The sequence below is a fragment of the Trichechus manatus genome, unplaced genomic scaffold (assembly GCF_000243295.1).
Source record: "Trichechus manatus latirostris isolate Lorelei unplaced genomic scaffold, TriManLat1.0 scaffold00146, whole genome shotgun sequence".
NCBI classification, from domain to species: Eukaryota; Metazoa; Chordata; class Mammalia; order Sirenia; family Trichechidae; genus Trichechus; species Trichechus manatus.
In genome coordinates, this window is record NW_004444082.1 from 5,074,565 (window position 1) to 5,100,638 (window position 26,074).

The window sequence follows — 26,074 nt, forward strand, 5'->3', positions numbered from 1 at the left end:
GGAGGATGGAGGCATGTCTGACCTCTGCCTCATAGGAATTAGGCTTGGGCTGTTGATCTTGATTTTCCTTACCCCTTATGAAGTTAGAGGAGGTCAGATACTGCTGCCATGCCATTTTTACACAATTCTTGAGTGTTTGTTGTTTGTATATGGAAATACAATTGATGTTTATATATTGATTTTGCATTCTGTAACCTTCCTAAATCCATTTATTATTTTTGGCTGTTTTTTTTTTTTTTTTTTTTTTTTTTTTTGGTAGCTGCCATCAGATTTTCTACATAGCTGTAATGCCCTCTGCAGATAAACAATTTTACTTCTTCCTTTCCAATCTGATGGTACAAATGGTTAATGTGCTTGGCTGCTAACTGAAAGATTGGAGGTTTGTGTTCATGCAGATATGCCTCAGATAATAAAGTCCTGGAAATCTACTTCTTTTAAATCTGCCATTGAAAACTCTGTGAAGCACTGCTCTAGCCTGACACACATAGGGTCGCCATAAGTTGAAACCAACTTAATGGCAACTGATTTGGGTTTTCCAATCTTGATGCTTTTTATTTCTTTTGCTTTCTTTATTTTTCTGGATAGAATCTCCAGTACAATGTTGAATATAATTCATAAGTGTGTGCATCCATACCTTGTTTTTTATTTTGGGGAGAAAGAATTCAGTCCTTCACCATTAAGAATGAAATTAACTATCATTTTTCTTATAGATGCCCTTCATCAGGTTAAGGAAGTCCTCTTCTACTCATAGTTGCTGTCTTTATCATGAATGGAAGTTAAACCCAAACCAAACCCATTGCTGTCAAATAGAATTCTGACTCATAGTGACCTTATATTGGACAGAGTAGAACTGCTCCCTAGGGTCTTGAATGGAGGTTAGATTTTGTCAAATGCTTATCTGCATCTATTGAGATGATCATAAGTAGCTGACAGTCAATAAATATTTTTGAGTAAATGAATGAATGAGTGAACCATAAATTGTAAGTGATCCTAAAAAAGGACTGTGTTCCATGGTTAATTACTGAATGAGTAAAAAGAGTTTAGAACCTGCTATGCTTATGTTTTACTTGGGAGTTTTCATCAGTATTTGAACGGTTTATCCTAAAAAACCTAATCCATCAATATAAACTCATTCAATAGTTTCAGGTACTTTGTGGTCAACTGATACTAAAATTGGGTACCAAACCCATTGCCTTCAAGTCAATTCCGACTCATAGAGACCCTATAGAGTAGAACTGCCCCACAGGGTTTCCACGGAGCACCTGGTGGGTTCAAACTGCTGACCTTTGGGTTAGCAGCCATAGCTCTTAACCACTATGCCACCAGGGTTTCCAAATTGATACTAGTGAACCCATAAAAAGATCTATAACAGAAGATCTACTTAATGAACTTGACACCCCCGGGGAACTTGTTAAAAATGCATATTCTGGAGCCTACCCCTTACCCTAGACTCTTTTTCAGTTGGATAAAGTACACCTGCGATTCTGTTTTTGAAAGGCATTTTAGATCATTCTAGAGCATAGAAACAATATTGAGGATTATTTACAATTGAAGTAACATTTTTTAAGATTAAAATATTTTTTTTTCATGTTTTATAGCCCAAAACATAAAAGCTGCATGCCAAAGTATAAGCAGTGCTTTAAGGCTTCTTTTTGAAGATCATTTTCCAAACTTGAAAATTACTGATGCAACAACCCCTAACCAGATAACTACAAGTTAAGTTTCTATGTTTTTATAATAATATCAGCTTTTGTGAAAATGTTTCACATATAGAATTTTCCCAGTAAGTATTTCTGAAATTTCAATTTGTATATCACCACTCATATGTCTTTACTGAACAGAAGAGAATGTTGGTATTTTAGTACTTATTAAGTTAATTTAACCATATTTGCCCATGATACACTTCTTGACAAACTATCAACAAAAACATCAGATACTTTACAGAGAGCCCACGTTAACTATCTGTTCCCTTATGTTTTTTAGGAACTCTCTGTATTGGTAGAGCATCAGGAAAGAACATTCTTTCAGCTCTTGACAGATATGTCCTTATATTTTACAGATAATTGGTATGGAAACTATATGGAGGGTAATTGTTATGAATTGAATTGTTTTTCCCCAAAATATGTATTGAATACCTGGCCCTTGTACCTTGTGATCCCATTTGAAAATAGTTTTCTTCTGTTATGTTAATGAGGTCCTACCAGTGTCAGGTGGATCCTAAACCTAATCACTTCTGAATTATAAAAATACCAGGATAGACACAGAGACACACACGGGGGAAAGCAGATGCCATGTGAGGAACATCTACAAGCCAAGGAAGACCAAAGAAGCAAGGAATGCCCAAGGCTACCCCAAAGAAGGAACTGAAATGGCCAAGACCCTGATTTGGGCTCTTTGCCTCCAGAACTATGAGAAAATAAATTTCTGTTCTTTAAAAAAATACCCATTTATGGTATTTCTGTTACAGCAGCACTAAGTAACTAAGAGAAGAATTCTACTGTATCTGTCAAAACTATACTCAAAGACATTGTTAACTGTGTTGCCTAATATTCCTTATATAAGGACCCACTCACATTTTGCCCATAAAAAAATACCCCTCCCCCACACAACCATTAAGTTTATCAACTTGGAATAAGCAACAGTTCATCTATAGTGCCTTAAGTAATCATATGGACTTTAAGTACGGGCATTGAGGTTGTCCTATACTGGAAGACCTCTTTGGTGGTCTCTACATATTTCATTGTTACTAAAGGCGGATTTACGCCTAACTCACTGCTATGTCCCTTATACCACCTACAGCCATAGAACTTTGTATACTGTAGGCAAACACTGAATATTTACTGAATATATGATGTGCATGTACATGGAAAAAAGCCACTTATCATATTAATTATTCAAGCTATTGGTGTTTTTTGAAGCTCAGCAATATGACTGGCAGCCATAATTTTCTTCTGCACAGTTAGAAGACTCCTAATTTATTTCTTCCTTTACTTTTTTCTTGGTTTAAAAGGATTTGGACAACTATGACTGTTAATAAACTGTTTTCTCCCTGCACAACAATGAATTAAATTTTCAGTAACAATATTTGAAGGAGGAAAAGCAACTTAGAATGCGAGCAAGTAATGCAGCATGGTTTGAAATGACAAGAAATTACGTTATGGATCACTAACATGCTAGCAACAAAGACAGATGGCTCGTCAATCCAAATATATCTCAAATTGAATATTAAAAAATAAAGATAGAATAACCTGTTATGCTAGGAATGGCCATTAGGTGAGGCTTAGAGGTGAGATCCAAGAGATAGAGATGATCTCTGGGCCCCTATTTTAGTGTTTTTCATAGTGCCTTACACACTGGGAGCTCATTGTGTAGGTCTCCCCACCTGGGGACAGGTTTGTGCTCTTCCTTTGGTGTCATGTCCCTTTGTGCCTGACATACTGCCCTAGATATGGCAGGTACTCAACTGAATTTGCTTTGCATGATCTTAAGTCACAAAAGGTGAAGCTTTTGTTCACTCAATCAGCAACATTTATTATTTACTATGAACTAGATGACTGCTTCTCAAACTCTGATGAAGGATCAGCTATTATTATTTTTTAATTTCCCATTTGTTGTGAACCAATACTTTTGTAAAACAAAATAAACACGAATTACCAAAAAATAAAAAAACAAAGACATATAAAATACAGTCTCATTTTTAATTAGATTCAATAGACGAAATTTACTCTGTAATATTGCTGTAAAAGTTTCTAAACACTCTAAAAATTTCTAAATTTATTTCATACCAGACCAGTAACAAGCATTTCATAGACTGGTATTGGTCTACAGATCATAGTTGGAATAGCACTGGCAAGACTGTTGGCTAGATGCTGGGATGCAGAGATGAAAGACATCCTTATCACAAGTGGTTCAGAGTTTATTAGAAGAGACAGACAACAAATGTAGCAATTATAATATAGTGAGATAAGCACTACGGCAGAATTACATAAAGGGCACTATAGGAACACAGAGAAAGGACCTCTGACTTGGGCAGTGATGCCACAGAAGGCCTCCTGGAAGAGGACATGTAAGTGTTAGCCACATAAGGATGGAAAGAAGGATATTCCAGGGAAAGCTCAGAGTTCAAGTAGAAACTACAGGTACTTAAAGAGAATAATCTCAGCTTTTAAGAGAAGAAAGGCCCACTTTTTACAAGGCACAAATTTAGCATCTGTTAGACAATACAGGAAACCCTGGTGGCGTAGTGGGTAAGAGCTACAGCTGTTAACCAAAAGGTTGGCAGTTTGAATCCACCAGGTGCTCCTTGGAAACCGTATGGGCAGTTCTACTCTGTCCTATAGGGTCACTATGAGTTGTATTAACTCGATGGCAACTGGTTTGTTCTGTTTTTTTTTTTTTTTTGGTTAGACAATACAAAAGTAATTGTTCTATGGGTTATACAATGTAGGCACTCAATAAATTAAAATGATTGAATGAGTGTTATGTTAGGTGCCGTCAAGCTGGTTCAGACTCATAAAACCCTACGTACAACAGAATGAAACACTGCCTGTGCCATCCTCACAGTTGTTGCTGTGTTTGAGGCCACTGTTGCAGCCACTGTGTAAATCCATCTCATTTAGGGTCTTGCTCTTTTTCGCTGACCTTCTGCTCTACCAAGCATGATGTCTTTCTCCAGGGACTGGCCCCTCCTGATAACATATCCAAAGTACATGAGACAAAGTCTTGCTATCCTCGCTTCCACGTAGCACCCTGGCTGTACTTCTTTCAAGACAGATTTTTTCACTCTTCTGGCAGTCCATGGTATGTTCAACCTTCTTCACCAACACCACAATTCAAAGGCATCAATTCTTCTTTGGTCTTCCTTATTCATTGTCCAGCTTTCACATACATATGAGGCAACTGAAAATACCATGGCTTGCATCAGGTGCATGTGAGTCCTTAAAGTGACATCTTTACTTTTTAACACTTTAAAGAGGTCTTTTGCAGTAGATTTGCCCAATGCAATATGTCATTTGATTTATTGACTGCTGCTTCCATGGGCATTGATTGTGGATCCAAGTAAAATGAAATTATTGACAACTTCAATATTTTCTGTTTATCATGCTGTTGCTTATTGGTCCAGTTGTGAGGATTTTTGTTTTCTTTATGTTGAGGTGTAATCCACACTGAAGGCTGTAGTCTTTGATCTTCATCAGTAAGTGCTTCAAGTCCTCTCTGCTTTCAGCAAGCAAAGTGGTATGATCTGCATATCACAGGTTGTTAATGAGTCTTCCTCCGATACCGATGCCTTGTTCTTCTTCATATAGTCCAGCTTTTCAGATTATTTGCTCAGTGTACAAATTGAAAAAGTAGTGTAAAAGGATACAACCTTGATGCACACCTTTCCTGATTTTAAGCTATACAGTATCCCATTGTTCTTTTCGAATGACTGCCTCTTGGCCTATGTACAGGTTCTTCATGAGCACAATTAAGTATTCTGGAATTCCCATTCTTCACAATATTAACCATAATTTGTTATGATCCACACAGTCGAATGCCTTTGCATAGTCAATAAAACACAGGTAGACATCTTTCTCGTATTCTTTGCTTTTAGCCAAGATCCATCTGACATCGTCCATGATATCCCTTGTTCCACATCTTCTTCTGAATCCAGCTTGAATTTCTGGTAGTTCCTTGTCGATGTACTGTTGCAACCATTTTTTAATGATCTTCAGCAAAATTCTACTTGCGTGTGATATTAATGATATTGTTCAATAATTTCTGCATCCTGTTGGATCACCTTTCTTTGGACTGGGCACAAATATGGATCTCTTCCAGTCGGTGAGCCAGGTGGCTGTCTTACAAATTTGTTGGCATAGATGAGTAAGCACCTTCAGTGCTGCATCCATTTGTTGAAACATCTCAACTGATATTCCGTCAATTCCTGGAGCCTTATTTTTCACCAATGCCTTTAGTGTAGCTTGGACTTCTTCCTTCAGTACCATTAGTTCTTGATCATATGCTATCTCCTGAAATGGCTGAATGTCGGTCAATTCTTTTTGGTACAGTGACTCTGTGTATTCCTTCCATCTTCTTCTGATGCTTCCTGGGTCATTCAATATTTTGCCCATAGAATCCTTCAAAATTACAACTCAAGGCTTGAATTTTTTCTTCAGTTCTTTCAGCTTGAGAAATGCCGAGCATGTTCTTCTGTTTTGGGTTTCTAACTCCAGGTCTTTGCACATTTCATTATAATACTTTACTTTGTCTTCTCTGACTGAACAAGTACATGGAAGATTTCTGCCGGAAGGGCCCATTTTAAATCATCACATTCTAGTATAACAAACAGTCCAGCTATATTTGGTTTGGAAGGTGTTACTGCTATGTTTCAACACCTGACAGAGAAGTGTGATAGGCAGAATAATAGCCCCCAAAGATGTTCATGTCCTAATCCCTGGAATCTGTGACTTTACATGGCCAAAGGGATCTTGCAGATGTCATTAAGATAAGAATCATGAGATAGGGAGATGATTCTGGATTATCCCGGTAGGCCCAATATCATCATGAGAGTCCTTATAAGGAGTCTTTCCTGGCTGTGATCTGTGGGAGATGTAACAATGGAAGACATTCAGAGGGATGTGATAAGGAAAGTACTCAACCCGCCATTGCTGGCTTTGAAGATGGAGGAGGGGGCCATATGCCAAGGAATGCGGGAAGCCTCAAGAAGCTGGAAAAACAAGAAAACAAATTCTCCTCCAGAACCTCCAGAAGAAACTCACTCTGCTGACATCTTGCTTTTAGCTCAGTAAGACCTGAGATTTCAGACTTCTGACCTATAGAACTGTAAGATAATAAATTTGTGTTTTTTTTGGTAATTGTCATGGCATCCACAGGAAATGCATACAAGCAGGAATAACCAAACTATTTGATTATTTGAGCCTGCTGGAGTGACTCTACTTGGCTTTATCACTGCCGTCTTTCTGGAAACATGGGTCCCTGATGGGGGCTCCAATGTCCTGACAGCTGAGAAGCGTGCTCTGGAGCTCTGGAGTCCCCTTCTCAGGTTGGAATAATCAAATACCTTTAACATTGCACAATGAAATATAGGGTCACTTTACTTTTAAAAATCTGCTTGGAAGTATGTTATACTTCCTGTACTGGGGGATGGGAGTGGGCAATACTTAATAGACGACACACTCGTTCACAGGTCAAGAGGCCTGGGACTGGGATCTAGTATCACCATAACTAGCTCAATGACTTTGTGAATATCACTCTTCTTTATGGGATTCAACTATCTTAATTTACAAAATTAGACAGTAGGTCTAGCAAGTTTATTAAGGCCTCTTCTCCGAATATTGGCCAAGGTGCTTCATGTGCAGCCACCACCTGTCTGTCATTGGAGACTTGCATATTGCTATGATGCTAAACAGGTTTCAGTGGAGTTTCTAGACTAAGACAGACTAGGAACAAAGGCTTGGTGATGTACTTCTGAAAATCAGCCAGTGAAAACTTTATGGATCATGATGGTCTGATCTGAAACCAATCATGGGGATGGTGCGGGACTGGGCAGTGTTTCATTCTGTTGTGCACGGGGTCGCCATGAGTTAGGGGCTGACTTGATGGCAGCTAACAGCAACAACAACATGAGGGCTGGTGGAGAATGCTTATCTGACGCTTTTAAATATCAGAGAAATTTCAGAGCTATCTTGGATGGTGGATTTCATTTCTTTTATTTGGGGAAGAGTTATAACTAAATAATTGTAGAGAAAATCATATTTGTTCTACTTTAAAGACTAACATAAGATTCATAATGGTCTCACAAAAATTGTAATATTTTACAAACAGCTTGCCTTAATCTGCATTCTATTTTATAATCTGAGCTAATATACTATGTGACATAGGAGAATTACCGGGTTAGTAGGTGTCTGTTATGGACTGAATTGTGTCCGCCAAAAATACGTGTTGTTGTAAATCCTAACATCTATTCTTGCGGTTATAATCCCATTTGGGAATGGATTGTCTTTGTTAGGTTAATGAGATAGGATTAGTGTGGGGTGTATCTTGAGTTAATCTCTTTCAAGGTATAAACGAGATTAAAGGCAAGATAGAAACAGAGATGGGGGAAGACTGGTGCCAAGCCACATGGAGATCTCCAAGGATCCAGGAAACAGAAGCTAAAGAGACAAGGACCTTCTCTTAGAGCGGACACAGACAGAAAGCCTTCTCTTAGAGCTGGCACCCTAAATCCAGACTTCTAGCTTCCTAAACTACAAGAAAATAAATTTCTGTTTGTTAAAGCCATCCACTTGTAGTATTTCTGTTATATCAGCACTAGATAACAAAGACAGAATTTTAACTGCAGAGTGGGGTGCTACTCTAACAGATACCTAAAATGTGGAAGCAGTTTTGGAATTGAGTAATGGGTAGAGGCTAGAAGAGTTTTAAGGTGTTTAATAATAAAAGCCTAAGATTGCCTTGAAGAGACTGTTGGTAGAATTATGGACATCAAAGGCAATTCTGGTGAAGGCTCAGACAGAAGCTAGGAGAGCTGTAGATAAAGTCTCTATCACCTTAGAGAATACATATGGTGCCAGCAACAGAATGTTGTTAGAAATGTGGACGTTAAATGTGCTTCGGTGAGGCTTTAAAAGAAAATGATGAACATATGATTGGACAATGGAGGAAGGGCGATGCTTTTTATGCACTGGTAAAGAACTTGTCTGAATTATGTTCAAATGTTTGGTGGAAGGTAGAACTTGTAAGTGATGAACTTGGCTATCTGGCTGATAAGATTTCTAAGCAAGATCTTAAAGGGGCTACATGGTTTCTCCTTGCCACTTATAGTAAAATGTTAGAGGAAAGAGACAGACTTAAAAATGAACTCTGCAAAATGAAAACAGAACTTAAAGATTTGGAAAATTCTATTGTACAAACTAAGGACACGTGTCCTGGAATGTTGACCAAGGACATGGCTATACAATCTTTTGTTAAAGAGATTAAGCCTGTGACTCATGGATCTAACCAACTAACACAGTGGAAAACCATCAGCTTAGACTGAAGAGAACAGAGTAGGATTTAAAGGAAAGAACACTGTCTACCTCTTAGAATTCTACAGGCAGGAAACAGGCCAAAGGAACTACATCTGTTGTCCTCTAAGAAAATAAAAGAACCATCCTGGAGCAGCTTGGAGATTAACAGAACTGTTGGAAGGAGATCAGGAAGCAGGGCCTTCTCGGTTTCAAAGAGTTGGATCTTCGTCAACTCGATTCCAGAGTGTGGGGCTGCTGTGAAGGTGTGCTGGGGGATGGGGCTGCCATGCCCAAGGGCAGAAAAATGGGGCCTGCCTGGGCACAGGGGGTGGGGTCACCACTCAGATGAACTAGGAGAATGGGGCCACCTAAACCTGAGGGAGCAGAGTTGCCATCCCAGATGGTCTGGAATGTAGAGGTGAAGCTCAGGGCCAGGGGCTTCTACCCAGAATCCAAAGAGTGTGGCCAACACCCACAGTCTGGAGGGCAAGGCCAGAGCCTAGATGATCTCGAGAACAGAGCATTATTTTCAAGCCTTGAGAGCTAATGTAAATTGTTCTGCTGGGTTTTGGAATCGCTTGGTGCCTGTTATCCCTTCTTCCCCTCCAACTTCTCCCATTTGTAATATAAATGTCTACCTTGTGCCTGTTCTACCATGTACTCTGGAAGCAGACAACTTGTATTCTAGATTTCACAGGCTCACAGATGAGGAGGAATTTTGCCCCCGGATGTAATACGCCTAAAGTCTCACCCATATTTGATTGAGATGATTCAGAAGATGAGATTTTGGACTCGGAGTTGATTGAAGGTTTTTGAGATGATGAGATGGGGTGAATGTGTTTTGCATGTGGCAAGGAAATGAATTTGGGGGGCCAAAGGGTAGAATGTTATGGATTGAATTGTGACCCCCCCCAAAATATACGTTATAAATCCTAACCTCTCTGCCTGTGGTTATAATCCCATTTGGGAATAGGTTGTTCTTTTTATGTTAATGAGACAGGATTAGTATAGGGTGTATCTTGAGTTAATCTCTTTTGAGACATAAAAGCTATTAAATACAAGCTAGAAGCAGAGATGGAGGAAGACTGATGCCAAGACCCATGGAGATCTCCAAGGATCCAGGAAACAGAAGCTGATTAGACAAGGATCTTCCCCCAGAGCTGACAGAGACAGTAAGCCTACCCCTAGAGCCGGCCCCCTGAATTCAGACTCCTAGCACCCTAAACTGTGAGAAAATAAACTTCTGTTTGTTAAATCCATCCACTTGTGGTATTTCTGTTACAGCAGCGCTAGAAAACTAAGTGTCTTTGGTGTAACAATCAATATTTAGTTCCACTTGTGAAATAAAATAAGTTTTGCTTTATGAAAACAGAGACAATTCTCTTATCCATGAGACTAAAATTTTTGTTCAAAGTTCCTGATAAATTTGTATATATAGCACTTTAAAAATCCTAATTAATCGGAGCATTGATTCACTTGGTGATGACGTGTTGCCCAATTGCAAACTGTCTATTAAACCTGCATAGCAATCTGTTAGTGGTGTTCAGAGTTGTTTGTTTTTGACAACTTTAAATTCAGGAAAATGATCCTAATTCTATTTTTCCTTTTTAAAATATTTGCAATGTCACCCTTTATTGTTATAAAACAATACTTCTTATACTAAATTGAAGGTCAGAGCCTCAGCATCCAAGGCACAGCAGCCACCTTGCTGCAGTCATGGTTACAGCAATTTGGGTTTCCTCTTTAGAAGTTACATTGGGAGTTGGTTTGTGAGTTACCTAAGTAAAATCCATTTTTCATTACTTGATAGTCACATCTCCAGCTTGGCTGACCATGCTACTCATGAGACTTGGTGACAAGTGACCCTGTGACCCTGAGGTATGACATAAAGACCGAATTTACTGTTTAAACATGAAGACTTTGCAATGATGCCTGAAGATGTCTAAAACAACATATAACAGACAGAAAGAGCAATTCCTAGGGAGGGCTTCCAAAATGATCCCAAACAACAGTGGCCTCGGGTCCATGGCTCTCCACACCCGTTACTGTGAGAGGTACCACCAACTCATGTGTACATATTCAGGTGTATTTAATTAAAGATACCATTCTTAGTACACTGTCTGGACACTCCCCTGCTCCCCTTCTGGGAACGCTGTAACTTCATGCCCTAACAGGCCCAAATTCCCCATTAATAGTGATGTGCTTTGTTTTTCTTTTGCTGACTGACTCATTCATTTGTTCCTGCGTTAAGCACTAACTTGGTTGCAGATACGGTTTTGGGGTGATATTGTGGGAAGACTACCTAGAAGAAGTGGCATCTGCACTGATGTCTAGAGAACCAAACCAAACCAGTTGCCGTCGAGTCGATCCCAACTCATAGTGACCCTATAGGACAGAGTAGAACTGCCCCATAGGGTTTCCAAGGAGAAGCTGGTGGATTTGAACTGTGGACCTTTTAGTCAGCAGCCGAGCTCTTAACCACTGAGCCACCTGGGCTCCTGGTGAGGTAGGGTGGGAGAGAAGAGGAGGAGGGAGCGTGACACAGCAGGAGAGCAGGACTGACTGAGCTGTGGGAGCACATGGCACACATGGGAGCTGAAGAAAGGTCAAATCTGCCGGGGGCTGAAGTTCAGGGCAACACAGGGACAGACAGTAGCCACCTTCAAGGATCCCCCAGCCCCTGCCCTACTGTGCTTCAGGCTGCTCTGTTCTTAACCATCTGTTCCTCCCACTCCCCATTTTGACCCTTAGCAATGCCAACAGCAGTGGCAGACACCGTGTGCCAAGCCCCTTGCAAGGTAATCTTCAAACACTGTTATATTTAATCCTCATGACTACCCTCTAGGCAGGTACTATTGTCATCCACACCCACCATCCCTCTGTTCTCTTCTACCAGTTAGTTAAACAGCCTGGGTTTCCACATAGCTCTCACAGGACGTGGTTCCATATTCTCCTGACCACGCTCCACTTCATCTCTGTGTCAAGAAGGTGCAGAGGCAGATGTCGCCCAGAGGACCCCAGGTGAGCTCTGATCCTTAAGGTGGTCACCTCTCTCCTACAAAAACTCTACTTCCATTAATGCAGATTAAGACCCAATTAAACTATTCTGAGGAGTCGATTCACACTTTGGATTAACATTGGATTGAATTCTGATTAAAATATTTGACCCTTCCCACCCATGGTGTGGCTCTACCACGACTTTGCCAGTATCTGTAATTTGGTTGTGCAAATGAATATATGGTGATAACCTTGTGGAATGTATTTACATTAAAGTGGGGCCATGTCTCCAGCTCCTTACCTCTCAGTCACACCAGGTAAAATGAAGAACATCCAGAAGTGGATTCCAAACACAAGGATGACCTGGAAAATGACCTTTCCCAACACAGTCTTCCTGAGGTAGAGAGCCCGGTCCACCACCATGGTTCCAAACTGAATGAGGACCATCACAAGGAATGGCCCTGGGACCTGGTCCTCTGAGAGTGAAGAGGTGATATCTGCTGCGGCCGAGTGTTTCTGGAAAGAGGAAACACATCAGGCCCAAGTGCCATCACACAGAAGGGACCTCTCTCCTAGTACACGGATGCGTGGTGGCGTTGCCCCAACCTACCCCAAAGGCCCAGAAGCCAAAGACAATGATGATGAAGTCGACAGTGTCCGCCAGGAACATGAGCACGTATACATCGGTCACAGCACTGTAGTCTGGGTGGATGAGGTCATAAAAGAACTGTCTGATAGGCACGTATATTTGCAGAGTCCTGCAAAACAGAGACCCACCCGCTGCGTCAGAAGGACAGGGTAGGAGAAGGACTAGCTGCTGCGGTCAGTGGGTGTAGGGAGCAGCCCCGCATTCCTCCATCCCCCCAGTACCCCAGCGTGGCCCCCACTGTGTTGGCTCCCGCTCTAGCAGAAAGTGTGCACAAGTTTGCTGCCCAGGTAGTTGTTGCTGTTAGCTACCATTGGGTCGGCCCCCAACCCATGGCTACCCCACGCAAAGCAGGAACAAAATGCTGCCCAGTCCTGTGCCATCCCATGAATGGCTGTGGATCAGACTACTGTGATCCACAGGGTTTTCATTGGCTGATTCTTGGAAGTAGATTGTCAGGCCTTTCTTCCCAGTCCATCTTAGTCTGGAAGCTCTGCTGAAACCTGTTCAACATTATAGCAACACACAAGCCTCCACTGACAGATGGGTGGTGACTATGCATGAGGTACACTGACCGGGAATCAAACCTGGGTCTCCTGCATGGAAAGCAGGAATTCTACCACTGAACCACCACTGTCCTCATGCCAAGACAGTCACTAAGGCTGTTTCTGGCAATGGTGTCACCAAACCTCTTATCTTCTTGAAGCATAACACCTTGTAAACTCAGTGTATGGGTTTGTAATGGTATTCAATTACTACCTGTGAGCCTTGAGCAAGCTACTGAGCTCTGTGTTTCAGTTTCCTCTTCTGTAAAATGGGCAAGGATAACACCTGACTCACAGGGCCAGGTGAGAAGTAACTGAGAAGATGCCTGGACTCAGAGGGCCAGACTCGGCTTGGAATTAGGTCCCTCCTCCCTTTCCGGTCCCGTGCCTGCACCTTGCTCTCCTTCAGCACCGTGCCTTCCTTCCCCAGTCTGCCAGCCCACCTCTGCTCTCTCTCCTCCGTGCTCTCAGTTCTGCCTGCAATTCACGGCTCTGCTGGGGAGTGACAGCACACCTGGTCTCAGGACCATCTTCTGGGCCTCCCTCATGTGGCGGCATCTGGCCCACTCACGGCTCGGCTCCCAGGCCTGCCCCCTTTTCCATTCCAGATCATGGCTGCTGCCTCTCTGTACGCCTGATAGTTGGAAGGGGTTGGGGCACTCTCCTGGGTACTGGCCTTTTTACAGAGTCCCCAGGCAATGCAAACCATTAACACGCTTAGATGCTGACCATAAGTTTGGAGGTTCCAGTTCAGCCAGAGGCTCCTCTGAAGAAAGGCTTGGTGGTCAGTTCTGAAAATCTGGCCATTGAAAACCCCATGGAGCCAGTTCTACTCTAACACACAAGTGTTAGCCCCCTCCTCTGGGGTTGCCACGTGTCAGACTTGACGAGACGGCAACTGATCTTTTGGTTGGACTTCGCCATGATAATGCCTGGTAATACAAGCTGCCAGCCCTTCAAGTTACTTCTCTATTCTGTTTACATAGAAAAAGTGTTTTTACCAATGCAACAGATATAAAAATTAACCACACTTCCTGAATGATTATTTTAAAAACAATACAATAAGGGGCCATTTTATCCTTCTTTAAGAGGATGACATGAAATTTATGATATGGGAAGTCACTTTGCGCTTGACCTCTGGCTTATATGAAATAATTGCTACAAGTTCTCCTGCCCTCAAATAAAACACACAACCCAAATATTTTCATTTACTCACTTTTTTATGGTAAATGCCTTTGCTTTGATTAAATGTTCCCGAAGCTTTTCCATATAGAGTTCCCTTTTGCTTTTTTGCTTAATGTTGACAACACTGCTTCCTTTTTGACTGCTGTTTCGGGTACTTGTGCTGCCTAGAAACAGACAGAAACCAAGATGTATCATGAGGAACAGGTGCATTAGCATAAACATGACAAGCGCACCTGGAGCCACATGGCATATGCAGTGTGTGAGACTGTGTTAGGAGGCTGTCAACACACAGGTGCCCTTAGGAGTGACACTGAGCCATTTGGACTCTGCTTTCACGGGCAAGTAGACATGTGGGCTGCCCTGGTTGTCCTGTGCCCTGGCCTTTCCCCACGTTCTCGTTCCTCTCACTGCAGAGTGAACACGGCATGACCTGGCAGTGTCTGCCTTGAACAGGGTTCTGAGGCCCATCACACACCACTCGTGTGTTTGAACGCTTCAGACATCAGGACCACAAGTGAGAAAGCCCAATTCCCTAAACAGAGGCTGCTTGTAGTGCATGCCGACCTTTAGGTCATACTCATTACTTACTACAAAATTAACAACCAGCTTAGGAAATAACTAGGTATTTTAGCTGAAAGTTGCCACTGACTAATTTAAATATATTTTCAAAACGCACTGCCATCTGCAGCACTCTGCGCACACGTAGCAGGATCTCTGGGTGTGATCTCAAAGCTCTCGTGCCCTTGGTACAAGGTGGGGTGCTGTCCGTTTTCCACAGCTGGCTGAAACCCTGGCCCGGAGTGGAATCAGGTATTGTGATCAATGGGGCCACCGCCCGGCTCGCACAGCCATGCCGGACTGGTCCTCGGGTCTGCCTGATTCCTAAGCCATTTCCCTCACACCACGGGATATGTCTCCTGACAGCATCCCCAACCAGCTGCCTGCCCCAACCCGCTGGCACCAGAAACAAAGGCAGTTCGGGGAGGCACTCCCTCTTAGGGGTACGCTATAACAGATACCTCTTTTGGACCTGTTGGAGGAAAAGTTGGATGTCTGGGATGCCTCAGAGCTGCCGCTGGAGCTCTCCCTTCGGATGGCCGTCTGCTGCTCTGGGAAGTGTACGTGCACTGACTCCACTGAGGCTGCCAGGTTGATGGACTTCAGGGAGTCAGAGGAGTCCCTTCTGCCACGAGTGAGTGAGAGCTCGTCTTCTGACTCATCCTTGTGGGTGCCACCCTCAGTGATGTCATCTTCATCCCACAAGCCGTGACACTGAGAAAGCACAGAAAGGGACAACTCAGGCCGTAGCGCCCAACTTGCAATAGCTCATCAGACACACTGTCCCTCAAGACTGGAAAATCAATCTTTCTAAGATTCTAGAGCTTTACAGTGGGCTAGTCGAACACAGCGGCTCTGTGTAGGTACCAAGAACTTGGCTAATTAATTGACGTGGAGACCCATAATGTTTGGCCGATAGAGCTGAAATGAAAGGAAACTCATTTGACTTGTTTCTGGAGCAACAGTGCTTTCTACAACACATCTGTCCATGTGCTGTCTTGGAGACCAGCACTGGAAGCATCAGTCTGAAGCATTAGTTGGTGAACTTAGCCCCACCACCCCATGCTCACCAAGTACCTTTACGTGAGTGACGATGCTTCCCCCCACCCCAGCCTGCATAGAAAGATGGGAATCCTTGAATTGCCCACTGCAGAATCAGAAACAAAGCGTCAAACACTCAACAAAAAAAATGTTGGCCCACAAGTGCTACCAAGACCAAGCGCATTCTGCAGGGCCTGCTTTCTGTTGCAAGGAAACTGGGCCTGGTTGCTGGACAAGTGAGGAGGAGGCGTGGCTGGAAATCAGGGACCCTGCTGGAGCGAGATGCTCCCTGGGCTGAAGCCGCCCTCCAGATGGCTTTCCTGTTACTCTGTGTGGAGGCCTCCGGGGGCTCACTGTTTCCTAGGCTCCCAGGCCGGCACTCCTCCCTCTGGCTCCGACTTCAGAGGCTAAGAGCTCCAGGCCAATTTGTCACAAATCAGCTGGTCAAAAGCCAGCTCAGAACAATGATCAATTCACCAAAAGACAAAGTCACCTAACTTACAGACCAGTCCTAAATATTTATAAATATATTACTTCCTTTAATATGTTAAATAAATGTATCCTTCTTATAAACGTAACAAACATCTCAGCTTTTCATAACGGGATTTTTCAGTCTATACTGATTTGTTTCAAATCATTTAACAAGTTTTCTATTTTTCTAACATTTTAACTTATCTAGATTCTTCCACCACTTTCTCAGTGGTGTATTTATTTAAGTTTATTAATTCTTCCAGTTAATGATCAGATTTACAGCAATTCATACTAAAGAGGAGAGTTTAAACCACTTTTGAAATTTCTACACAGTTTTAGTTGTTTGGTTTCCGTTGCAGTATTTCAAAAAGGTTTAATTTTTCAAAAGCTATAGGGTAGTTTTCTGTTCTTACAAAAATTTGTTATTCTTAAAAGTATTTTTCATATTATCAGCCAAAATGAATCTAAAATATTTTATAAAAGGAGACAATCTGAAATAAGAGAAAGTAAAGTTGTGCCAATAAGCATGGTAATACATGAATGTATGCTATGCAATAATTTCTATTTTTTAGAGTTCAGTGGTATATTTAAAGACTTAGCTTATAATTCATCATGTGTGAGGAAAAAAATCATACAGGTGCTCAGAAGAAGGACAATAGTTACTGGGCATGAGAAGACTTTTCCCCAATAAAGGTCTTTATAAAAAAAATCACTGCTGTCGAGTCAATGCCGATTCATAGTGACCCCATAGGGTTTCTGAGGCTGTAAATCTTTCTGGAAGCAGACTGCCACGTCTTTCTCCTGCCGAACTGCTGGTGGTTTTGAGCCATTGACCTTTCTGCTGGCAGTCGAGCACTTTAACTACTGCACAACCAGGGCTCCTTAAAGGTCTTTATAGTGCAGTATAATGAATGGCTCCTCAAAAGTACACTCACAGAGAGCACAGCCCTGGGCTTCCTATGACCATTCAGTATGTGGTCTCTCATTAAAGCTTATGGTTTCACGACAAGAAACTACCCAACACAAGCAATTCTACTGGAAGAAGGTAGGCACAGGTTGGGATGGAGATGAGAGGCTAGACGATCCTCCCCCAGATGGTAGCTCTCTGGTGTTTGGCTTAAACTAGGGGTAGAATTCAATGTATTAGGCATTAAGATACTGCACACCACTCAGGCAATTCTCCACAAATGTGGATTAACTATGGCATGTTTATCCCAGGATAAAACCATGGGGATATCTTCTCCTCGGTTCATTACAAATTCTGTTATCGGGCACCACAGTGTTGGCAAAAGTGTCCACTTAAATGAGTACAATTTTCTGTTTAAACAAAAGAAAAAAAGAACAGAAGGTTCCACAACCAATCCTAACGCTCAGGTTCTCCAGCAACGTCAACAGGGCCGCTCTTAATATAAACACGTCGGTCAACCGTTAACATGTAGTACCTTCAGGATTGATCGATGGAAGAACAGAGCCAGGAGCTGAATAAGGTCATAAAGGACATAGCCTTCCTTCTTCTCCACTCCTATGATATTTGGTGGGTGGTAAGGCTTATCTTTGTACAGTTCCAAGTTCTTATTCCAGGGAAAGAACCCAAACTGGAAGAAATATTTGACCACAATTGCCACCTAAATGCAAACAGTAGAAATAAAATGATCACCTCTTTTAGGAGTATTTATATATTAGAAACAGGAAGATAAAAAAAAAATAAGAAAACAATGTCCATTTCACAGCTTTGAAGGTGGGACTGCACACACAGTTGTGGAGTGGTCTCCTCATCCTCCCAACAGACGGTCTGCTCTGTAACACGAGCAGCATCATATTCCCACCAGCGGTTACGCACACCACTGCTTTACAAGACGGTTCATTTCCACTGTTTTGGAAGAGCTGACTAATTTACACTGATTTAGTTAGATATTTACATAATTATTCATCAATGAAAATATGGTAATTTGGACAAACTTGCACAGAAATATACATGTTTACGTATTTATTTTATGTGCTGCTTTGATTTGTAATCTTTATGAGGAAACACCAGAGTTTTCATGTATGTAATTTTCAGTTTCCTCCTATCTCTTTTTTCTCACCATGTTATTGCTCATTGGAAGTTCTCAAAAACAAATAACAGTAAATGAAGCAAAAGTTGCCCACTGTGCTGCCGTGAGTTCCAGGCATGAGTACTGTAGAGAAGGGGATGCCGAGATCCAAGGCAATGGGGAAATCTGTGGGTTTCCTTCAAGCACATCCTTAATGTCTACATCACAAGGAGTTAATTGCAATATATGCAATCCACCAATAAAAATATGTTTGAAAACTTCCTCTCTTGACCTAGATTCTCCTTTTAGCTCTTATCCTCTTTCTCTTTTCTTTTCATAGTCAAGTTTCTTCAAAGAACAGGCAATAATTGATGCCTCTATTTCCTCATCTCTTGCTCTTTCTCCTGTGCTCCTCATCTTGGTGAACGGCATTCACAGGAACCTGGACATCACTCTTGGCTCTCCCCTCCTCCCTCACACCCCAACTAGTCCTATTCAGTGACGGAAATTCCTGTCATCCACCTACTCATCTTCAACACAATCACCGTTGCTTCACCTCAGACCCTATTAGTTTTAGCTCTTACTCGGACAATCAGAGTTGTTTCCTAACTGTCTCCAGGCCTCCACTCTCATGGCCTTCTAATCTATTCTGTATATGAACTTCATATAACACAAACCTAGTCAGGTCATGGCCCTGGTCAAACACTTCACCCATAGTATAAAGTGTTTGGCCTAATCCTTGCCAGCATTTCCCAGTTCCCTATGGGACTCTCTACCCACCACCTACCACAACAAACCACCTGCAACTCATGGCATACGCCAGGCTCTCTTATACCTGCTGTCTTGATTCTTGGCAAAGACTATGCCCAGTGACTGGAGCTCCCGTTGCTTTTTGTGCCCTGGTCCCTTCAGACTGTTCCCTGGGAAGTCATCATGATAACCTATCCTCCCTCCCCAGGCTGAAGGAGGTACAGCACGCATCTCACTAGCTTGCACACCTCTCGTGCAGGTCTCTGCCCCACTGTAGGGTGAGTATTTCTTTCCATCATGCTCATCCATGTGAGTCTGTGAAGCATGGAAAAAACAGAACAACTCTTTTTTTTTTCTTTTCTTTTTTGAGATCTTTGCATTCTCATGCCCACCATAGTTCTTGATGTTGGGCACAGAGTCCAAATGCAGAGAGAATTCACATCATTTAATTCACTCCTCAGTGTGACAGAGAAGGTAGAGAACCCAAAGTTAACTTAACCAGGAATATTTTATTTTTAAGGTGAAAGCAGCTCTTTCACTCTTTTCCACTTTCACAGTACCTCCTCTTACTCCTGCCCTAGATAAGAAAGGGGATCTGACAAACTCAGTCACACAGAGCTGTTAGAGTAGTAGCACTCCCAAATAGGAGTCATTTTACGTTCAGGGGCAGTAAGTGACATAATGAAAGTGATGTTGAAGAAAGATTATTTTGGCAAGACTGTGATGGGCAAGCCAGTCACAGCAAACGATCCATAGTTGGCTTTACACTTCTGCTTTTCCTTACAGAAACAAGATACATGGTATGGGTACTTTAAACTGAATATTTTTGAGCTGATTTAATACGTATCTTTACTGTTGAATTATAATTTATATTTAATTATAATTTACTGTTGAATATAAAACTACAAAATTTCTAGGCTCTAACTGTACATCTCTCATGAGTAATCCTTTAAGAACCTATTACACTGCCATTATAAATGTAAACACTTCCTCACATGTCAGGTAAGAAAATTAGCTTTGTTTCACAAACCTGTGAATGCAAAGTACCCCACAATGCAAAGTCTACTGAGCCTGGTGTTTATTTCCAGTGCTGTAGTTTTCATGGGACCGTGTGATCTTCTCCCTCTTTAGTTAGGCAGGAGAGCAGGCAGGTCTGTATCATTTGGCACAGTGCCACTTGCTCCCTCACGTGGGATGAAAAGGGCTGGCAACTCTCCCCTTCAGTGATTCAGATTTTAAATGGGAGCTCATATATAATTTGATGAGTGGAAATTGCCTTATAGGTTTTAAATGGAAAATACATGTGTTACATCAAACTATATTCAAAGTGCTTTACTGTCTCATACCTGTACTGTTTTATCCGAGGAGCCCTGGTGGAGCAGGGGTTAAGTGTTCGGCTGCTAACCAAAAGGTTGGCAGTTCAACTCCACCAGCAGCTCCTTGGAAACCCTGTGGGGCAGTTCCACTCTGTCCTATAGGGTCGCTGTAAGTCAGAATTGACTTGATGGCAGTGGGTTTGGTTTGGTTTAATCCCGTGTACGTTCCCTGAACTCCCACCGGTGCCAGGCACTATGCTTGAGTCTGACTGAGTGTTATTATCTTAGTGGTTAATATTACAGGTCTGTCAACTAGGGTTCAAAAGCCTACTTCACCACTCCCCAGTTGAGCATTTGTGAGGCAATTATTTAATCTCAATTATTTAAGCTCTTTCCTTATGTTAAATGGGAATGACATTAGCACCTATTTTGTGCAGGATTAAATGTGAAAAGATAGATGAAATTGCCAGAACTGAGTAACTGTTAGTTATGATCACTTGTGTTTCTAAGAATATTCATCCAACTAGTTGTTCCTTCCCAGGAGTCCGGGAAGGCCACTGAAGCAGAAGCACTCAGGGACAAAGCTGTGGGCTTCCCGAGTGATGGGCGGGGGCTCCATCAACCCATACCTCTGTGTAGACAATGGCCATCATCCAGAACCGCTTGCTAGGCCTCGGGACAGACAGCATGGCCCAAAGGAAGATCAGAATGGGGAGCACGAGGGTGATCATGGACGCAGAGACCATGTGGTTGAGGATGATTACAAAATAGCACACCATTTCTGAGCGGGCCACAAGAGTGTTGTACATGGCATAGAAGAGCAACAAGAATCGTGGCTGGGCAACATAGAACTTTTCTGACTCTTCCAGTTCATCATCATGAAACATCCTGTAAAAATAAACCACATGATAATACAGTTGTCTATAATTTCTCCAACTTACTTCTTTTCATTTTGCGTGATCCTTTCTGCTGCACCCACCCCTGCATGTCCTATGCCCTCTGTGTTTCTCCTGGAGACAACCTATGGCTCCAGACCTAATATCAGACTTTATTAGGGGAAGATGCCTCAGCATGAGTTACTAGCTCTATCATGCAGTCACAGAAGTACTGAAGCTTGTACCTGTTTGCTCTAAATGTCTAGTTAAGCTTTTTTCACATGAATTTTTTCTTATACAAAATTCAGTCCACCTTTAAGTGATTATTTCTGTATAGTGTTGCTCTGCTTACCGGCTGATGCAAATGGTTAATGCATTCAGCTGCTAACCAAAAGGTTGGAGGTTCCAGCCCACGCAGAGGCACCTTGGAAGAAAGATGTGAAGATCTACTTCTGAAAAATCAGCCACTGAAAACCCTATGGAGTGCAGTTCTACTCTGACACACATGGGGACGACATGCATTGGAGTCAGCTCAATGGCAACTGTCTTTTCTGCTTACTGGGCTCTTACTTGTTCAGAAGCAGCTCACTGGCTGTCAGCTCATGCGTCAAGGGAGGTAAGATGCTTGACTCCATTCTGTCTGTGCGGCTGTCGTCCGGGCTAACCACCATGAGGTTCTTGCCCGTGGAGTCCTCCTGCGAGCCGAAGGAGAGGCGCTCAAAGCTGACGGCCTTGCTGTAGGACGGTGGGGCCTCCACGTCCCCCTCCATGGTGGAGTACTGTGGCAACTCGGCATCAGGGGTGAGGGTGACCTCCTCGGCGCCCCCCTCGTCCTCGGCCTCATACTCATCATCTGCATCCTCGAGCTCAGGCACCGAGCCCACCACCTCCTCTTCTTGCTCAGCCTCCACCTCCTCAATGGTCTCTGTGGTCCCCTGGCGGGAGTACAGCATGGTGCACTGCGTGGGCTCACTGTCAGGAGAGGGGGGGGGCACAGAATCCTTGTCTCAACCTCAAGAACACTCTGCATTACTTTCAAGCTCTGAAGAGACCTTAGCAGAACTCCCCAATCAAAACACAGAGGCATGGGACAAAACTCAATCCCCCATTTGTTTTCTGCATTCCATCTGCTTTGCTCCTTCAGTATATTCACCACCCACTTCTCTGCAGAAAATGCAAACAGCCATCTCTCAGAAGAAAACGTTGATAGAGCTTAAACCCACAGCAAGTCACATGGTTCACAAAGAGCCAAACCCACTATATGCACAGGTTTTTTTTTAAATATAGTATCAAGATTCACAGCTATGAGTTCAAGTGTTTATTTCCAGATCAAGATATACTTATTACAGCATAGCTACATATGTATTTTAAAATATCTATTTTAACAGCTCATATGGACGTGATAAGTCTGGCCAGTTTTGTGATGTAGGCTTTGACCAATATGTATTCTACTCTGCCCTACGCAACAGACCCACCCAGACCTACAGGGGATGATTGGCACAGAGGAATGATACAACTTTGGCTAAACTAAATCATGTTTGCTTTATTTAAAATGCCACACTCCTTTAGCAGTTGTTTTTCCTCCCTGCTTTTCCATCCTTTTCCTTCTGCTTATTGTGATGACTACATTCAACTGAGCCGCCACCATCTCTCCAGCTCCCCACCGTTTCCCACTGAGTTTCCTGAGCTTACACATGGAAAAGCCCACCATTTTTTCTTTTCCCCAGGGTGACTCTCCCCTTGGCCCTTCTCCCTTTTAACTGCTTGTCCCTTACCCGCTTTCCCCACCGAGTGTACACCTGTTCTCTCTCCTCCCAACTACTTCAACTGATTCCCCTCTATGTTCATTTTCCTTAAGCTTCTCTACTCTTACTTCGTGTTCTGCTCTTTTCCCCTGTACCCTCTGTCTCCTTCTTGTACTTTTCTCTCCCTTGACTTGGCCTGTTGGGTCCTGCAGGAGAGGTTAGACCTGAAACTAGGGCGGCCACACCAGTGAAGCTCGTGGCATGCCTTGAGTCCAGTCCCCAAGAGAGAGAGGGTCAGAGATGGTGTGGAGACTTGGAATCTGGCCTGGAGTCTCTTAGACTCTTAGAGACATACTGTTGTTACCTGAATGGCATATATGATCACCTAGGGTTCATAAACTCTGAGGTTCTCCAGTGCTCAGTCGTACCCATTTTTCTTGTCACAGACACCAGTGTAGATGTGCCAATGAATGAATGAATGAGCCTGTGGCAGAGGCCTTCTCAGAATCCTGTGACTGAGGAACCTGATTTACTCAGGCGTTCAATCTCCCAGGGCTTTGGCCCTGAGCATGCACAGCACACAGAAGGCTCTGGGAATGGCAGGCCAATGTGGGGTTTTGCTGAGACTTACCTCCGTTAGACATAGCCTGCTAAGAGGACTGTGAAATTGACCCACCAACCCAGGGACTTCTCGGACCTGGAGCCAACCCCACACCATGTTTAACTTCCAGTATGACTGTAACCAAGTGTGAGCATATCCAGCCCTGAGTGGCTGAGGGTGCCTTCAGGGCTCAGCTGGCACACAGCAGATCACACGCCTGCGGAGGGCATCTCAAACGGCAGGGCGTTCCCACCAATGCCAGTCCCCCGTGCACTGCAGCGCTGGATTCAGACAGGTGGCTGCCAGCCCAGGGAGGTGGCACCATCTGCTCCACCACTGTAGGAACTCGGAATGGAGCTGGTTTTGGATTGGGCTGTTGTGGTATCAGGGGAAGCTGAATGGCGCTGGTGCTTCCAAGCTCTAAGGGGACTCAAAACTGAGTTTATGTGTTGTTTGCACACAACTTTATTTCTGAATGATTATTTAGGAATGAACAATAATTCTTATTGTTTAGAAATGATTTTTTTTTAAAAGAACAAGCTTTGTTCTAAAAGATGATATATTGTACTGCACAGTAATATTCTTTTCAAAAGTCAATGATAAAATACATTCTGGCTTTTGTGTTAGTTATGCATTTAAAATGTGGACAGGTTTTTTCCGTATCAACTAAAGCTGAATGCATATGGCAGATTTTCTGATTTTTTTCTACTGCATATATCTTTTGAGAACAGCAGGAGAAAAAGTTACCTACTTTTCCTGACAGATCTCCCCCTTTAAGGGTGGCCTACATAAGCTCTCAATTATGGAGAGAACATGATTATCTTTCTGAAAATGGAAAGTGTGAAATACTTAAAACATGGAGGACAATGTTAGTAATGAGGATTTTGAAAAATCCCTAACAGACAAAAACTAGGAAGCGGTTAGTTTAATATAATACTTTCCTGAGAACTCATATAAGTCTCAGAAAGAGTGGTAGTTATGCTTTTGTTAGGCATGCAAATTCTTAAAAGAAAAAAATAAAACAGAGACATGAAAAGAACACAGGCTTGCGCCGACACGGGGAAGGTGGTCGAACGAGGAGACAAAGCATGCACAAGTTAAGCACCTGGATGCTAAACTGCCACTGTCAGCTGATGACGAGGATGCATCCATGCTGAACATTTTACGGAGCCTAGGTCGAGCCCGCTCACTGGTTTTAGGAACAGTTTCTGGTCCGTCTAAATCATCAAGGGTAGACTGCCTTGAGAACAGCATGGTTGCTTCAGTGTAGCAGCTAGCAGCGCAAACAGTTACAGAGACACAGTGTTAAAACACCAGTGGTAGATCAGTTCACACATGGATCAGTTGACCAACACATGGCCATGCAGCAAACCACACACAACACCAACGATAATGACCATCACACAAAGGCCACAGAGAGGAAAGGACCTGTTTGGCAGGATAATAAAACACAAGATTATTGGATTTAAGAAAACATATGGGCTCATGATGAATTATGAAATGCGACTCTGGTTGGGACAAGGAAATAGAATGACTACAAGTCCCAAACATTCTCTTACAAATCGGAATTTACATAATTATAACTTTGCAACCGGGGTTTTTTGTTTGTTTTTTAAAGAAAATAAGCTTTATTTGGAGCTCCCAGTCCTGAGTTCACTGGGAGCATTTTGCAACCAAATCGCTTAAGCAGAAATATCTGCTCACATAAAGATCTGCATGCAAGATTTCAATCTTTTTGTTTGTTTGTTTTAAACACGGCCTCCAAAATGAGAGAGAGGAGCTCAGGAATGACTACAGCAAAATGAAGTTCCCACCCTGTTTTCTGAGTGACGTTCAGGTAAGCCAAACTAGATGCCTTGCGTGTAGAAGAGATGCTGGTTTAATATGCAACTGGATATCAACCAACATCAAAATGAAAATAAAATCAAGTGCTACAAAGAAAACATCAAAGAACTCTAGCCATGGCAGGGCTCATTTTCATTTTGTCTGTTAACTTTTCATTCTGCCTGATTTTTCTTCTTGATCATGTCTTAGGTCTTGAGAAGAGGACATGAGGGAGAGGGCCTGTTGACTAAGTCCTCATCTCCTGTTATCATTTAGGCAACAACTGAGGAGGGAATGATGGCAGGTTCAGGAAGGAGATGCCACTGGGCAAGGCTACTAAGTGAGAAAAGCAAATAAGAGTTATGACACGTAAGGTTTCAGTTCAGACACAGAGTTAAACCATGAGGAGGAGCAAACAGCTCCAGAGAGCCTATGTGGGAGGCTACAGGCATACTTATTTCCCAACCTGAGCACTGGGG

General features: G+C 42.7%; 1 protein-coding gene across 1 annotated transcript in view; it reads right to left on the reverse strand.

The window, feature by feature from the left end:
* The window catches only part of PIEZO2 (piezo type mechanosensitive ion channel component 2), a 680,804-nt gene that overhangs the window by 25,415 nt on the left and 629,315 nt on the right, over positions 1-26,074 (reverse strand). The window contains exons 34-40 of the mRNA XM_012558213.2: positions 21,996-22,397; positions 21,180-21,438; positions 17,894-18,076; positions 15,401-15,653; positions 14,413-14,545; positions 12,616-12,763; positions 12,307-12,521 (exon numbers count right to left, since the gene is read on the reverse strand). Of these exons, the coding sequence (XP_012413667.1) occupies positions 12,307-12,521; positions 12,616-12,763; positions 14,413-14,545; positions 15,401-15,653; positions 17,894-18,076; positions 21,180-21,438; positions 21,996-22,397 (1,593 nt within the window). The remainder of the gene's footprint in view (positions 1-12,306; positions 12,522-12,615; positions 12,764-14,412; positions 14,546-15,400; positions 15,654-17,893; positions 18,077-21,179; positions 21,439-21,995; positions 22,398-26,074) is intronic.